The sequence below is a fragment of the Enoplosus armatus genome, chromosome 19 (assembly GCF_043641665.1).
Source record: "Enoplosus armatus isolate fEnoArm2 chromosome 19, fEnoArm2.hap1, whole genome shotgun sequence".
Lineage (NCBI taxonomy): Eukaryota > Metazoa > Chordata > Actinopteri > Centrarchiformes > Enoplosidae > Enoplosus > Enoplosus armatus.
In genome coordinates this window covers 2850032-2866470 of record NC_092198.1, presented here as the reverse complement: position 1 = coordinate 2866470, position 16439 = coordinate 2850032, and the positions used below count along the sequence as shown (strand labels likewise).

At 39.9% G+C, this 16439-nt stretch overlaps 1 protein-coding gene and 1 long non-coding RNA gene across 2 annotated transcripts; both read left to right on the top strand.

Annotated features, from left to right (window-relative positions):
* The first annotated feature begins 257 nt into the window (after positions 1-257).
* Positions 258-14260, top strand: LOC139302594 (triadin-like). Its single transcript, XM_070926296.1, has 10 exons — positions 258-276; positions 6144-6356; positions 7653-7703; positions 8808-8933; positions 9482-9547; positions 9895-9921; positions 10806-11170; positions 11294-12668; positions 13244-13387; positions 14001-14260. The coding sequence occupies exons 1-10, from the start codon at positions 258-260 to the stop codon at positions 14258-14260; spliced, it is 2646 nt and encodes an 881-aa protein (XP_070782397.1).
* A 58-nt stretch (positions 14261-14318) lies between these two features.
* On the top strand, positions 14319-15562 carry LOC139301906 (uncharacterized). Its single transcript, XR_011598898.1, has 4 exons — positions 14319-14350; positions 15102-15140; positions 15350-15394; positions 15527-15562. It is a non-coding gene; the product is annotated as an uncharacterized lncRNA (long non-coding RNA).
* Positions 15563-16439: the final 877 nt, after the last annotated feature.

The following is a 16439-nucleotide window of genomic DNA, read 5'->3' as shown; positions in this document are numbered from 1 at the left end:
CTGGAACAAGAAAGGAAAATGCAGATTTAAGTCATGAGAATGGGAAAAGAGGTGTAGTGTTACCAGTGGTGGCCAAAGGATTCGGGTTTTCCACATATCCTCCGCACCAGCCATTCACAGGACATTGCTAGATTGGAATTAAACACTGGGATTAAATCGCGCAGAGGAGTTGAGGATCTACCAGAAATATTTCTTTTCATGGCAACATAATCTGCACAAGGGATTTACTGCTGGAATAGAACTTTTATTTTGAAAGTATGACAGAGGCAGTTGAAGGTAAAGTATCATCACATTAAGTTTTACTGTTAAATTTCAACATGGAAGCCCTTCACATTGTGTATATGAAGCTCTTGCAGGGCTCCGTATGTTTTGTTTTGCACACAGTCCCTCTGACGTCGTGCTACCTGGTGTGTAGGGGAATTTCATGATTGGAAGTATCTAAAAATACGGCGCTATCATGTATCGGCTATTTGTAATGCAGCTTTAAGACCCCTGTGACATCTACAGTGCTGTATAGGATCAGGGCAGCATCAACACTGTGCCTCCTGTTGCATGTAACCACATCAACTGACACTGTTGTTACACGACTTTTAACTGTTTTTGGTTCATGGATGATGAAATGAGACAAACAAGAGGGTCTGAGAGTAGACGGCAGCTGTTGCTGCTATTAAAGCTTGAGAAAACTTGTTTTCACTTATTTGGTGGATTAAAGATCTTCTCACTGAGTGGGCGTGTGCAGATTGACACTTTACACCTTCATTTTTACAGAGGACATTTTGACATGGCACAGTTGGAAAAGAAGACATCTTCAAATGTAAATGGAGTTTGGTGACTTCAGCATAGCTCTGCCCACCTTCGACCTGACAAGACTGCTATTGAACCTGTATAACTGAAAACGTGTGTCTTAATTAAGATAAGGAGATGGCGATTATCCACCTCACAACATACATGTAGGTTCCAATTACTAGCTTTTCCGGAGCTTTCAAACACATCTCAAGGCCTTCATCAGAGGATGGAGTTGGAGATGACAACTGAGAGCCACATGACAACAGAAGGAACTCCAGCCACTGATGAAGACCGTGACGTGGTTGAAAGCTCCGGAAACGACGAGTGAGTGGAAAGATTATTTTGTCAAGCTTGAAGCAACTATTTCCAAGGTCAAGAGTTAACTTCCACGCTCAAGAATGATGCTCTTGTGGTGTTCATGTTTATTTTTTAAGAAGGTTTTCCCAAGTAACTTTTAATTTTTAATTGTCACATTATCTCAGGATACCAAATTATTGCCTCAAAAACAAGAGAGCAAATGGTGGTAATAAGCCTGCTTACTTCATCCTCTTGGATTTCTGATGTCTCCTCCCTCTCACATGGTCATGAGGACAGACAGGACAGACTTGGACAGACTGTAAAAGTGTGGAAGACCATTATTCTGTTAGCGATAACATTATTATTGATACCTCAGAACACTGTGCTTAAACCATATATGACAAGCATTTGGTGTCTTGAGGTAATAAATTCCAACTAAGTCAAGATCACAAGATCAAGTTATCTCATACATTAAGATTTTACTAGCAAACTGCACTTAGTCAGCCCTACAAGAAAGTTCTGAACAGTAAAATGTTTTGGAAAACTTACAATAACTTCTAGCTTGATTTTGTTCTGGAAATATTAAATGTGCTGAAATAAAATGGCAATGCTTCTTGCATTGCCATTTAAAAGAGTAATTATGTCAAAGGCTATTGAATATACTGTTTCTTGTGTAGTTTTTGGCAGCAAGTGTGTTTAAGAGTAATCATGGGCGTTGAATATACAACTCAGGTCAGTGTTTACAGAGCTGTTGCAAATGGTGGAAATGGTCCATACTTGGGGAAGTTGATGTCTGTGAGCAGAGAGCAGATCAAATATAAATGTGTGATTTTTTTTTTAATTACAAATAATCTGTAAAATAGACTTTGTAGTAATGTAGTGTAGTAGAATGACTGTACTTTATATTTATGGTGACCTGTAATCCATTTCCTCTTACGGATTATTGCATCCTAAATGGTCTGGATGGACAGTCTGCAGTGTCACACACTAACATTACAGCAGATGCACAACGGCAGCTTGAATCAAGCTCCTAACCTGATTAATAGCACCACCGTGCTCAACCAGCCGGATTGCAAAGGTCTCTGCTGCACTTAGTTCAGCTCTGCGCTCTCATTAAGGAAATGTTATGACTACGGTTCCCCATATTCTGACCGAACAGGCTACCATGAGCTCCTAATGACCGCTCTGAGCTGAGCTGTCATGGATACCCAGTGAGAGTAACAACAGAAAAGTCAGCCATAAAAGGAGGAATCGTGCATGGATGGCTGGTCAAACCATTTAGAGTTGGCTTTAAAAAGTCAACAGAGGCATTAAAGCGAAGGTGGAGGGAAAGATTTACAAGCTATTGATGTTAATGTTAATGCTCTGATCAGAGAGCTGGAGGAGAAGCTCACAGAGTGACCAAAATAAAAATGAGTAAATTTCATGACAATCTGGACACATTTAGAAGTAGAAATTTTGTCTTGATGGTGGCACCTGAGGAAAGGTCAAAGGGTCAGCGGAAAAACTAAACAGTGGTTTCAAGGTTTCAGCGGTTTATTGCTTAATCATTAAAAGAGCAATTGGAGAGTGGATTTTGCCTTAGTGCAGCCCAACATGACAAAACCAGGAACATAAAAACCACAAAACAATATTTATCTAGACGACCATTCATTTGACCTGACAGTAGAACTGGATGAAAGGTCATGAAGGTCCCTGAAATATTAAGGACTGAATACAAATTTAATGGAAATCTGACCAGTAGTTGTCAAGATATGTTGCTGTCCAGCTGACCAATCGGCATTCTTAGGCAAAAATTGTGGTTTTGGTCTGATGGCTGATGCCGGTTTTCATGAATTTGAGTGCAGAAACTTGAATCAGGCAGGTTTCACATCATAACATCAGCAGTAACCCCAGAGCTTGGAGAAGTGAGTACTACATGTAAACAGGACGACAGTACGTGGTGAAATCTACCCATAAAAGCCTGTAAGAGGAAGCAAAACTCTCTCACTCAACAACTACTGATGAAATGTCCCAAGTGAGCTATTACTCTCCATTTACTCCAGTGAATCTACCAACAGTGGGCTGTGGTTGTACTGGGCCGCTCCCAGTGTGGCAGGGTGTATAACAGCAGCAAGACCTCAGTGAATACCGGGGTTGAAATAGGAAGCCTCCAATCAGATTTGACTGGTGTCTTTTGTTCCTAAAGTTCCTAAAAGTAAAGATGAGTACAGGTTGAAAGTACTGGGATTGTAATCTATGAGCTTTTTTTGTGTGTAGTTTGTGTATTTTAGGAATTTTACAAGCTTTCCATTAACTTGCAGACTGGCATGTTTAAATTCATCCAGTGTATGAGCTAAGAACAGATCCATGCATGACCAATGGAGGTACACTGTTGACGACTTGATAGTTCGTTAGCATAGGCTCGCTAGCATGGTAGCTGTTAGCAATAAAATCAAAACATGAACTTGTTTGATTTACTGAAGATTGTTAATATTACATACCACTAACTTCAAAACGTTTTTTTTGTTTATAACATACAACATAAAGTCTAAGTAACTCATTAACTTTTATTCAGATTACATTTGAAATTAGAACTACTGATGTCTTATGTCTCAGGTTACACAAATCATATAAAAATCCAGCAATTACTTTTGTTAAATTTCATTGCAGTGTGATCAGTAGTTGTCAAAATATCTCGTTCTGGGTATGTGACTGACACCAGCTTAGGCCACAGTGCAATCAGTTAAAAAAAAAGAAATTCATATACCAGAGAGGCCATCCATTCATACACCATGAGCAGAGTTTTGGTGTTTGGTACTCTTTCTAACTACCTCCTTCAAAGAAAGCATGGTTGACAACACTGACATTTTTCAGGACATTTAGTCACACTTACTCAAACCTATAGCAGCCGTCCAACGCCATGACAATCGTCCCGTTATCACTGGGAGGTTTCATCACTCGTGTGTTGCGTTAACCTAATGGAGTCAAGAGTAATGAGGTTAGACAGAGGTGTGTGTGTGTGTGTGTGTGTGTGTGTGTTTAGAGTGCTGCTAAGCTGTTTGAGTCAGCAGTAATGGAGTAGCCTTCAGTAGCTGCCAACAGTGAGCTGAAGAGAGTCAACAGGTGGCCGGAGCTTTCCCAACACACCCACGGTGACATTATCAACTACGCTGTAACTGATTTTATGTAACAAAAACTAATCCATTATCTCGTATCTTAATTAAAAAGAGTCAAAAATAATACGATGCACTGTTTAAAATCTGTGTTTATAGCCACAGTACGTGTTACCTCCTGAAACACTGTCTTATCATAAACATTATAACATTTTAAAGCAACACAAAACAGATTGCACTGGTTCCTGATTAGTAAAGCGTTCATAATAACAAGACTATGCAAGACTGGGTCAACATAGAGAGTCTGCTGGGAACAGAAATTGAATGTTTGACCTTCTGACCATAAATGGTACTCGACCCACTTCCTACACAGATTCAGGTAGACACTTTTCCCCCAGAAAGTTATACCCAATGGCATGAAATGTAACTTACGTGGGGATTAAAGTGCTTGAAATGGAGAGATAATTAATACTTTTGATGTTAATTTTGAGCAAAACCACTCTACATGACACTCTTCTGCCCTCACTCTGCATGTAACTAGATGCACAGCGAGCTAAACACACATCCAATTCAGGTTGAAAACTGGAGTTGGCGTCTGAGATTTTTACTGGAGGAAATTGTGAAGTAAAAATCAGTACAACACAGGATAAAGTAGCCTACAAAGAGTAGAAAACATGACAGTTAGCTAGCACTGTAATTTACTTAGCAACACATTAACTAGCCTTGGATAGCTAGTATAGCGGCTAGCTTGGTTGGTGGTAAACTGGTCACAGAAAAACTGAATTAGCATTTATCAACTAACTAAATCACAAATCAACAATATTAAAACAGCTGTAATGAAATAATACCTACAGAAAATGCTGCAACGAGGGCATTTCAGGAGTAGATAAAAGATGCCTCTCAATATTTGCTTGGTCACAGATTAGACAAAATGGTGGATTTCACAATGTCAGTTAAACTGCTAGCAACAGAGTGTTCAACTGAAACCAACTGCCGGTGGCAGAATATGTACAGCAACACAGCACAGAAATCAGGAAAATTAAGCTTATATTGACTGAAGATTCAAAACACACTCATAAACTTTACACTGCCCCGTACCAAACAGGAGGCAGACAATGTTAGCGACTAGCTCGTGGAGCACGTAGCAGCTAAGCTATAGAGTCAGATATTTTTCCTCAGGAATTGGTAGAGACCAAAACAGAGCTACTTAAGATGACAGTGAACATGGGATTTACATTTGTCAGGTGGACAGCAACATGACTCCAAATGAATGCTAATGTTGATCGTAGCTGATGGACATGTAAGCTACGCTAACACGTTAGCGTAACTTTTAGCCCCAGTTTGAGTCACAGAGGTAACCATCAGTTTCTCTAAGAGGGTTGTTTTAAAACAGTCACTGCAGTTCTGGGATTTCCAACATTGTCCCTTAATTCTAGTCTTTAAGACACTATAAATATGCATCTTACAATATATATAAGGAAATAAATGAAACATTTACATGTTAAATTTTCAGTGAACAGAAAATGAACAGCTGGCCTACTGTTTACTGTTGTTGATAGTTGTTAATTGCTTCTGGTTGGTTTATACAGTTGAGTCTGTGTTCACAACAATCACTTAATAACATTGTTTTGAAAAGGTCAATAACATTATAATTGCTATTAGTATACCCACTATATTATTTTGCCATTGTACATGCAACCAAAGCAAGTATAGAAACTGAATTTTGTTTGGGTCAGTGAATGTATGGCAAGGCCACTTACTCATTTCTAAAGGGAGTCATCACAAAAATCCAGTATATCTGCTGTCAGGTATTCTTTGTTCCTTAAAGAAAACTAGACTTGAAATGGGTGAAGATGATTTTTCTTAGTTTAGTTTTCTTGTGATCATTAGAGAGTTATGTCCTCAATACATCCCAATAAAAACTGCTCTATAGAAGTATCTGATCATAGTGTCTTTGCTCCTCAGCGCGGTCGTCGACCACCACCACCATGGTCATCGACAATAAGGGTGGAGACGCCGGGTCACCGCCTGTCCGAGGGTCCAAGAAGACTTTTACAGATGACCTCCACTCTACCTTCAGCTCCCCGCTGGCCTGGATCTTGGTTCTGGCTCTCATCATTACATGGTCTTGTGTGTTTGTCATCATGTTTGATGTGATGGACTACAAGACCATTTCAGGTAAGGAGAGGTGTTTTCTGTTCACCTCTGAGCTTCTCAGTCTCAAATACAGGTGTCCACTGAAGAAGACCTTTTGAGGGACATGTTTTTCCTTCTTCTTGACTGAAATTTGGAAATTTGTATGTAAATGTATAAACTCCTGGGTGGAGTTCACATTTTCATGCAGCTTTTACTTAGCCAGCTGACTCAGGCAGATTGTGGCTGACCAGAGGACCAATGTGGGCTGGCTCTGGCTCATATAAGGCTGCCAGATTGGCTCAGTTTTGAGGGTTGTAAAATGGGTAAATTTGGAACGAGATTCAGCTCCCAAAAAAAACAGCTCTCAATACTTGCTTCAATACATATTGAAGCAATATGCTGTACATTTCATATCTACAAGTGGATTATAGTATATTTAATCACCATTTTGCCTGCACAATTGTCATGCAAGCAGAAAGACTTGCTCCTCGTTGACAGGCTTTTTAAGTGACCAACAGTCAGTTGTCCATCCACTCATGTGCAATACAGTACGTCATAGCACATGTCAGGCTTCTCTGTTAGAGTGGATGTAGATTTAGTTTTAATGCACCACTACAAACCAACAAATTAGTTTAGTGCAAATGAGTTTGCTGTTTGACCATGCAGCGCAGGCTCCCTCCCTTTCATTTGATCATTGTTATTTATCATAAATGTTGTTTATTATGTCTTTCTTTTCCTTCACTTTAGTATGTTATTGTTTTTGTACAGCTATAAAATTGACAACTTTTACTTGTTCACATGTTTCTCTGTTGCAAGCATTGTTTCCACTTCTCCTCACAACATTAAAACAAACAATGCTTCCAAAACTCCATTAATTTCTGTTGTGTTCACCTCTACTCAATTTTCTAACTCTAACAAGAGCATCTCACTTCATTGCTCCTTAATTTCCAGACTCATAACACAACGATTCTCACTGTAAATTAATAGCATAACCAAAGCATAGCAGTGCATACATTTTCCCTGGACTATAATATTGCTAATTAAATATCTTTCATATTCACAATTTCATCTTGAAACAAAGGACAAAAGAGCACAAGGACAAATCAATGTGTGCATAGATATTGATAGAAATATCAACTTCTCTTTTGTTCTTTCTGACACAGAATTCATTCAAATTCATTGTCAAAGGCTGTAGTCTGCGTGTCACGTCTTTATCATGCCGTCATGGTGTGAACACAGACAGCACCTCCCTCTTTCATCCTCCCCCCTCTCCTCTCTTTGCTTCACCACTGTCCTCAGTGTCTTTGCTTATTGCCACTGTGTTTCTCATCCAACCAGGTCGTCCACCTCCTGTCGTCAGGAAGGTTTTAAAGGAATCAGGCCGTAGAGGCAAGGCACCTTATCTGCTACTAACTAATCAGACCAGCTGCTGATAAAAACTACTAATTATCTAACATTGACTGCTAATATCAGCTATCAATGTTAGACAGGCCTGCACAGCCAAGTCTGCAGATCTGTAGAGTACAAGCTGCTTTATTTCTGCATCCCTGTCTGATACTGCTTTCATTCTATTCAGACGTACGGTAACATGGCGTTATGGATAGTTTGTAGTTTAGTTTGAGTATTTTGATTCCAACCAGGAAGAAAAATAAGACATTTTGAATATGTCAGTGCTTCAGATGAGCTTGATTTACCAAAGCAATCCCGGAAAAATAAAATACATCAATCTCATCTGAAATCTCTGCCTTTAAAATGCATTTTACTGCTATATTCTTCTGTTCTATTGTTTTCTATATTTTTCTATGTTTATTTTGCTTCCCACTTCGCTTTTTGCATTGATCTGGTTTCATTCAGGGCTAGAAAAACTGTGAAATATGCAAAACTATTCTCCGTGGACAAAAAACAATCACGTATTTAGTTTTTCCTGCAATTTCAAAACCTCTTTTCGGGACTCAGATCTGTTTAACTGCCCTGATTCAAATGCTGGGAACTCCGGCCCTCCTTCATCAAACAAGTTCATATTAAAGCACTGGGAGACTCTCTGTCTGTTTAATTTGAGCCAAAATTCCCATTGTCTAGTGTGTTGACGATCAATATTCTGATACGTTCAAAAGCAGATTAGAACCCATGAATGATGACTTGATGAAAGAGGGTCAATGCTTACACGCATATACAACAATGTTATGTAGAACTGTGGTTAAACTGGAAGGTGGGGGGTCCCTGCTCCTATTAGAACATTGATCATCTCCTGAAATCCAGATTTCAGCTTTTTGACTTCAGCCCCTGTGGCCCCACCGTCAGTTTAACCCTTTGCTCCAGAGTTTCCTCATTGCATTGAACGAGAGCTTCGTCTGCAGTGAGGAAACGTGTGAGTAAGAGTTCAGAAACTCTTTGGATTTGTTTGGTTCAGGAAAACAACTTCAGTCAAACAAAACGAGTGACTAAATCCACCGGTGTGTTTGTGTGCCTGTATTCATGTCCCTGCTCCACCAGGAGGCCTCAGCAAGATCGGCTCAGACCCCATGAAGTTGGTGAACGAAGCCGTGGAGGAATCAACCAACGTGTTCAGTGTAATATTCAAATTTGCTTCCAACCTGATTGCTCCTGAGGAAGACGAAGGTACAGTCACAGTGTATTCCATAAAGCTACATAAACATGTTGTTATGACGTTACAGTGCATTTACTCAGTTCCCTCTCCTCTTCTCCAGGAAATCTATACGCAGTGAGGAAAAAAGGTTTGTATTGATTCAAGTTTTCAATGTATTTCCTGTTGCAATCATCATTCGGCTGCAGATAAAGCGATGAAAAAGCCTTGCTCGCTGCTATGAATGTCTTGTCTATGTTTTTATAACCCATAAAAAAACAGCTCATGAAGGCAAAAAGCAATTCATTACACGGAACGGCACATGTGCTGCAATTTGTCCTGTTTTGACTTTGTAAGCGTGGCAAACATTATCTCATAAACTGAAATCAATGGATGAAAATGATTAAGATGGACATGGTTCGTTGACTTCGCTGTTTTGTTAAAAGCTCACAGAAATACATAAAATGTGTGGCTGAGGGACTGTAGGAAGACATACATGGATCTAGGTGACAACATTGCCAGAGACTTGAGTGTTATTATGGTGAGAGTTTCAAGCTGACTTGATCTATGAACGATCTCAAAGATTCAAGGTGGTTGGAGGAGGAGGAGGAGAAGGAGGAAGTGGATGTGAAGATTAAGAAAGCAAAAGGTATTCTATGGTTACATTTTTCTATGAACGTGTAGATTAACCCCAGGTAGATATAATCCACCCCGTCCCTCGCCCTTGTAACAGTCGAGTAATGGAGGCAACAACAGTAAATCACTCTACTAGCAATAGTCAAAGGTATGTGTTGTTCCTTATTATCCTGCTGCCCGAATAACCTTTCTCATAAGAAGCTTGTCTGTTTCCCACTAATGTTCTCATTTCAACTGCTTCCACTATGTTATTAAACTTCTACTAAAACTGACTGAATGTTCTGTATGTGAGCTGACATCCAAACAGTAGCATGTAGTTTTGTTTTGTTGCTGATTTCCATTTCTGTGTCTGTGTTGCAGGAGAATTTCTACCATCCAGGAGTAAAGGTGAGTACCTCTTTATGCACATTTATATTGGAGCTTGATTGTTTGCAGGCTAGAAGAACAGGAAGACTTGTATTAAAGCTGTATCAAATGACTGTGTAATGTGAAGGGGGGTTTCCCTCAGCTCATTTTTATTTTCATGGCCTGCAAATTTTGCTGTTTGGCTCAGTCTCGCTTCTCTAATCAGATGTTTCCATCTGCAGTAGGCAGCTGTTTTCAGGGAAAAAGCTCTGATAAACCGGCTGTTCACAGCCTGCCCAGCACCAAACAGCAGACGGACAAAGTTAGCGACTAGCTGGTGAACATGGTGGAGCATTTAGAGCTGAAGAGTCAGATATTTCCTTCAGCTGTTGGTGGAGACTTTAAGCTACAAGGAGAGTGAATATAGGACTTATATTTATGGTCACAGATGCCAAATGAATGCTAATGTTTTGCCATACCTGCTGGGTGCGTAAATAAGCGAACAACAACATTTCCTAGTGTTATATTTATCATCATTTGTCAATGTTGTGTTTACAGCTTGTAGTAGAAACAGTTCATGCAGCTACAAGTTTACTTTACAGCTGTACGATGTATTACTTCAATACATATTATTTAATTACTTGCAGTACTATAAATATTCATGTGTAACATTTAAGTTGCTCATTCATGCCCCGTTCCTTCCTGTCTGTTGTACAGGGGGGCAGTTGTGAGTTAATCTCTTAGGATGTATGTTAGTATTTAACAGCATAAATCACTTCTATTATTACTTTTTCAAGTCAGGTAATAAATATCTAGACTTTCCAGATTTCCTCCATAACAGCACCAGAGGTTGATGAGAGATTTGTGACACATAAATAAACATTATTACAGTGATCATTAGAATAACTTTAACATGTTTCTTACAGTCGTAGGGATGCAAGCTAAGATGAAACCACCGGCGGTTGAAGTTGTGGAGGACGAAGAAGAGGTTGAGGAGGAGGAGGGAGAAGAGGGAGAGGAAGTGGAGGCTGCTGGGGAGGAGGAGGAGGAGGAGGTGGAGGAGGAAGAGGAGGAGGAGGAGGAGTATGAAGATGAGGAAGAGGAGTATTATGAGGACGAAGAGTATGAAGAGGAGGAGGAGGAGTATTACGATGAGGAAGAAGAGGAATATGAGGAGGGGGAGGAGGAAGGAGTGGAGGAGGAAGACGAAGAAGAGGAGGGAGTAGAAGCTGTGGATGGGGAGGAGGAAGGAGTGGAGGAAGAAGAAGAAGAAGAGGAGGGAGCAGAAGCTGTGGATGAGGAGGAGGAGGAAGGAGAGGAGGAAGGAGCAGAAGTTGTGGAGGAGGAGGAAGGGGAGGAGGAGGAGGGAGAGGGAGTTGAAGCAGCTGCTGATGAAGAGGAAGATGATGTGAAGGCAGAGGAGGAGGAGGAAGAGGATTTGGAGGTAGCTGCTGAGGTGGAGCAAGATGAGGATGAAGACGAGGACGATAAGAAGGAACCTGAAGCGGCTGCAGCTGCAATTGATGAAGATGATGATGATGAAGATGACGTGAAAGAGGAAGCAGAGGAGGAAGAAGAGCCTGACAAAGGCGATGAGGAGGAAGAGGAAGAAGAAGAGAAGGCAGATGCTGCTGATGAAGAAGACGATGATGATGATGAAGTTTCTCCTGAACCTATCTCCACTTCTGAGGATGAAGAGTCGGCAGTGTCTCCTGATTCTGAGTCTGACGCACCTGTTGACGTCAAAGACAGTGACGAAGACGTGACTCTGCCTGATGAAGATGACGAAAAAGACGAAGAAGACGATGATGAAGACGACGCCAGTGACGATGCGTTCGTTGACACCTCAGACGTCAGTGAATCCGCACTTCTCTCCAGCGAGGAGGAGGAAGAGATGGATGACGACGACGACGATGAAGATGACAGACTAGCTGCAGGCGTCACAACATCTGACAGCGATGACGTCATTGCGGAAGACACCGACGATGACCTGGAGCTTGATCTTCCTCCTATTCCTGCTGCTAGTGAGGATGATGAAGATGATGAAGTCGATGATTATAAACTTGCTGATGAGGAAGATCTTCCTCCCTTACCTGCTGTCGAAGATGATGATGTTGAACACCTGGAAGAAGACGCCAAAGTTGCTGAAGACACTGATGAGGATGATGATGATCTGGACCAATCAGATGAAGACATCTCTGTTGCCTCCTCTGAGCACTTTGCAGACGATGAAGATGATGAGGAAGACAGTGACCTCAAAGATGGAGACCTCGACTTTGACCTTGACAAAGACATCCACGCTGACCTCGACGATGATGAAGACGAGGATGATCATGACAAACCTGATGATGTCACTGAAGAGGACATCCACGATGATGATGATGATGATAAAAAGGAGGATGAAGAGGAGGAAGTCGACGTCCCTCCCTTTGAGAGTACAGACAGTGGTGTCTTAGGTGATGAAGATGATGATGATGACATTGCTCTTAAAACAGATGAAGAATCTGTCTTCAGTGAAGACATCTCCTATGACACAACCGATGGTGATGATGATGATGATGATGATGATGATGATGATGATGATAAAGATGACGAAGGTGTCGATATCAGCTCATTTGAGTTCACCTTCGATCAAGAGGACGAAAAAGACATCACAGAGACACTTGTTGACACTGAAAAAGATGATGAAGAACTCACATCAGAGTCGTTAGCTAGTGAGGATGAAGAGGATGATGATGATGATGAAGATAAGGAAGGTGATGATGATGTTGATGACGTCTTGCTAGCAGGTATAGTCCAACATTATTGATAACTTTCATTTTGAGTTAAATTACAGTGCTCCACAGCCAGAGGACATGCTTGTTTCTGATTGGCTGGCAGGCGTCTATTCAAATTGTCTTGTTTCTGATTGGCTGGCAGGCGTCCATTCAAATTACCTTAATGGACAAAAACAAAGGTCAAAATGTCAACGGTTAAATCAATATTACGTCAATATTGATGATATGTACTATAGAAAAGGAGAAAACTGTATATGGATGAATATATTTATTATATTTTATATATGAATTTTATAAGACATGTTTATTTTTATTCTATTTTTAGATGAACAGATGAAAAAAAAAATAGGTACCAAAAACAACAACAGCAACAATAATAAAGATTGTACTAGTAATAATAACTTAAAATAATAATATTTTATCATGAGAAATCTGAATTTTAAATAAATTAATACATTTTACTGCTGTCTTGTTATTTATTTATTTCTTGTATCATCATTCCAGTTCCCAAACTTTCCTCTCCCATAATGTTGCCTGGCATATCACAATGGCTGGCTGTGTATTTATACTGCACTGTGTATTTGTAGCTACCACTGCAGCAGCGTTCACTGTCCAGGAGGAGGCAGTAAAGACTGAAGCAGACACCGGCGAGGACGAGGATGAGGACGAGGACGACGTCAAACAGGCTGCTGATGAAGAAAAAACTGAGGAGGGTGAAACAGAAACAATCGGTGAGCAAAACAGTTTCATGCACTTGTTTTATATTGTTTAAAATCCTGTAACATTCACAAGTTCTGAGGTTTATCTCTAGTTTTACACATAACTTATTTAAATCTAATATTTTTACAGTCATACTGTTCTTCACATGCAGCTTAGAGGACAAAAAGAAAAATCCAAAATCCTCAAATTGATGCAAATAAAAACAAGATAGAATAGAATAAAGAACTGAAGCGTTCAGCCAAGACAACATCTTGTATATTTGTCCTTTCTTTTCTTTCACAACACCACACTTATGTCTCCTCCATTTGTATACTGCATTCATGTAAAACATCTGCACACTTATCTCTATCATTATCCAAGCTTCCCGTCACAAAGACCATCAGATCCTTTTTCATTGTTATTCATTTCATCCAACAGCTTCTTGTTTTGTGGTAGTTTAGGAAAAGTGTTGTTGATAGATTGCTGTGGAATAATTTGGCTGATTTGTACTTTAATGTATTTCTTAGTCACATATTTTAGTCTTTCTCACTCCAGTTGACTGCTACTTTATAACTATGAGTTCAATCAGTCACATTACAACTGAATGCAAATCTGTTACGTTTCACTTCCTGCTTTCACCCTCAGTTACCAGTCACCCTGCTGCCGTTGAGGAGGAGGAGGACGAGGGAGACGACGAAGAGCCGACAGCTGAGCTGAAGAAAACCGTAGACGAGCCCGAAGACAAAAAAGAGGAGTACGACGAAGGCGACGAGGAGGAGGAGAAGGCAGCGGTGGACGTGATCAAACCTGTGCCTGAACCCGAGGAAGAAGCTGCGAGGACCGAACCCACAGGTGAGCGAGAGCAGATAATCACAGCTTTCGCATCACATTTACCGTCACTGTAACTTCACCTTCGTGCTTTGTGATTTCAGCGTGTCCCTGTATGCACTCTGCAAAGGCCAAGGAGCCTGCAGCCAAGACCGCAGATAAAAAAGGTTTGTGATACCCCTGTAATGTCAGAAACTACAGTATTACATCTCGATTTTAACACGCTGTCAGTTTAAAGAGTGGTAAGTAAGTAGTTATTTTGGCTTGTCTATTCAGCCTATTCAGAAATCAGATATATCTTCTAATAGAAATACGTATTAAACGTGGTTCATATTTATGGACACCTTAAGAAACATTTGAAAGACTGGAGCGAGTAATTTAACCAGGATTGACCAATCTTTTTGCTTTTTAAATGTTATATCCACACTAAATTAACTCCATATGTAACAGAGACAATAATATGTATCATAAAGCACTTTTTAGGTCACGCTACCTGTTTATTAAGTTCATGTATGGCATTAAAACAGTTTTTTCTTCCCTGCAATTGATTGAAAAATCACAATATTATCATCAAAAACAACTTTAAAGTTGGGTTAAGAGAGGCAGGTGCTTTCATGTTTAGTGTTGATGTCAGACTGACAGCTTAATTAACGTAATTAAAATCCCACCAAACAAACAGCTCTTAATTTATCGTCTTCACATGAAGAACTTTTGCACCTGTTGCATTCAGATTCACGGAGTTGGGAAACTTTTTGTTTGAGTTCTTGCACTAAAATCATGTTTAAAATCAGCTCCCTATCTGCTAATAATGCTAGAATATAAACTTGATTTGCAGATTTGTATCCCACTGCCAGCGGAGCAGAGAAGTTCAGTTTATAGCTTCAAGTCTGTGATCTCATGTGGTTGATGTGTTTTCAGATGCTCCACGGAGGGTTTCAGCTGTGAGAAGGAGAAAAGGTACTAATAAATATTTTTTAATTAAAGGGATTCCCATTAAAGCCACCACACAAAACTTCCCATCCAGCAGATATCATCTCTCACTCATTCATCTCTTTGTTTGACTGTAACATAAAGCTAGTGATAACTTTAATGGAGCATTGTGAAGCATAGCCAAGTAAAGTTCCTTAAATCTTCTACTTGTCATTTTTTAATTTTTAATTTTTAAGATCGTGAAGCTTCGAAGACAGAAGAAGAAAAGCCAAAGAGGAAAGGTAACACTGAACATTGTAACGTACCATCTTTATACCACCTTTGTCTTGAAAATTAAATAATATAAGTAATAATTAATCCTTGTTCTTATTGTGGTGTAAATACATTAAATTATGTGCATGTGTTGTATTTAGCTCTACCCAGAATTCCAGGTCTGGGGGCAAAAGTCAGGAGGATCAAGAGAATTCCTACTATTCTCAGAGGTACTCAAACTCACTACGGGCAGATAATGGTCTTATGTGAATCAGGTTCAGTTTAAAGGAAGAGGTCAACATTTTCAGATATACACTCCTTCCCTTCTGCCAGTCAAATATAAGGCTACAACCAGAAGCTGGTTAGCTTAGCTTAGCATCAAGACCTGAAACAGGGGGAAACAGCTAGCCTGTATCTGTTCACACGTCATATCTGGTTTGTTCAAACTGTACAAAAACCAAAGTGTACAAAGCAACAATTCACCATCTCACAAACAAACAAGACATAACATGTTAATTGGAGAGCTTAAGAGGATCTGGAAAGTGGATTTTGTCACAATGTTGTCACAACTTTAATTAATGGGATGTTTTCTCTTTCAAATGCCAAGAAAAAGTCAAGAGAGCAGAAAAGACCAAGACTTCCAAAGCAGGTGAGTGAATGAGTCAGCCATGACTGTAGAAAGGGAGATTTTCCTTTTTCTTCTTTTTTTGATCATGAAGCAGGTCTATATAATATATATATATGCTATATAAATGTGTGTATATGTGCACACAGCACTGTGTTCTGAAACTGGTCCTTTTTCTTTGCCAGAGACCAAAAAACAAGAAGAAGTCCCAGAATCTGAACAAGAAGGTATACATATCTAAACTTACATACAGTATATATAATTATTTTCATGTAGTAACCTGGAGGGACATCTGTATGGCACATTTATTACACAAAAATCCAAACTGTGACTTACGATGTTTGTTTCAGTTGGCCCTTGCAGACCGGCCCCGGTCTACTGCCCGTCTCCTCCCGGCTGGTACGGTAAGTAGCAAAGAATTCGGGAACAGTTTGAAAAGTTATCACCCA

Coding starts and splice junctions, on each gene's coding strand:
- LOC139302594 (XM_070926296.1), top strand. Junction 8,934..9,481: donor TGCTCCTGAGGAAGACGAAG/GTACAGTCACAG, acceptor ACGATCTCAAAG/ATTCAAGGTGGTTGGAGGAG. Junction 9,922..10,805: donor TCTACCATCCAGGAGTAAAG/GTGAGTACCTCT, acceptor TGTTTCTTACAG/TCGTAGGGATGCAAGCTAAG.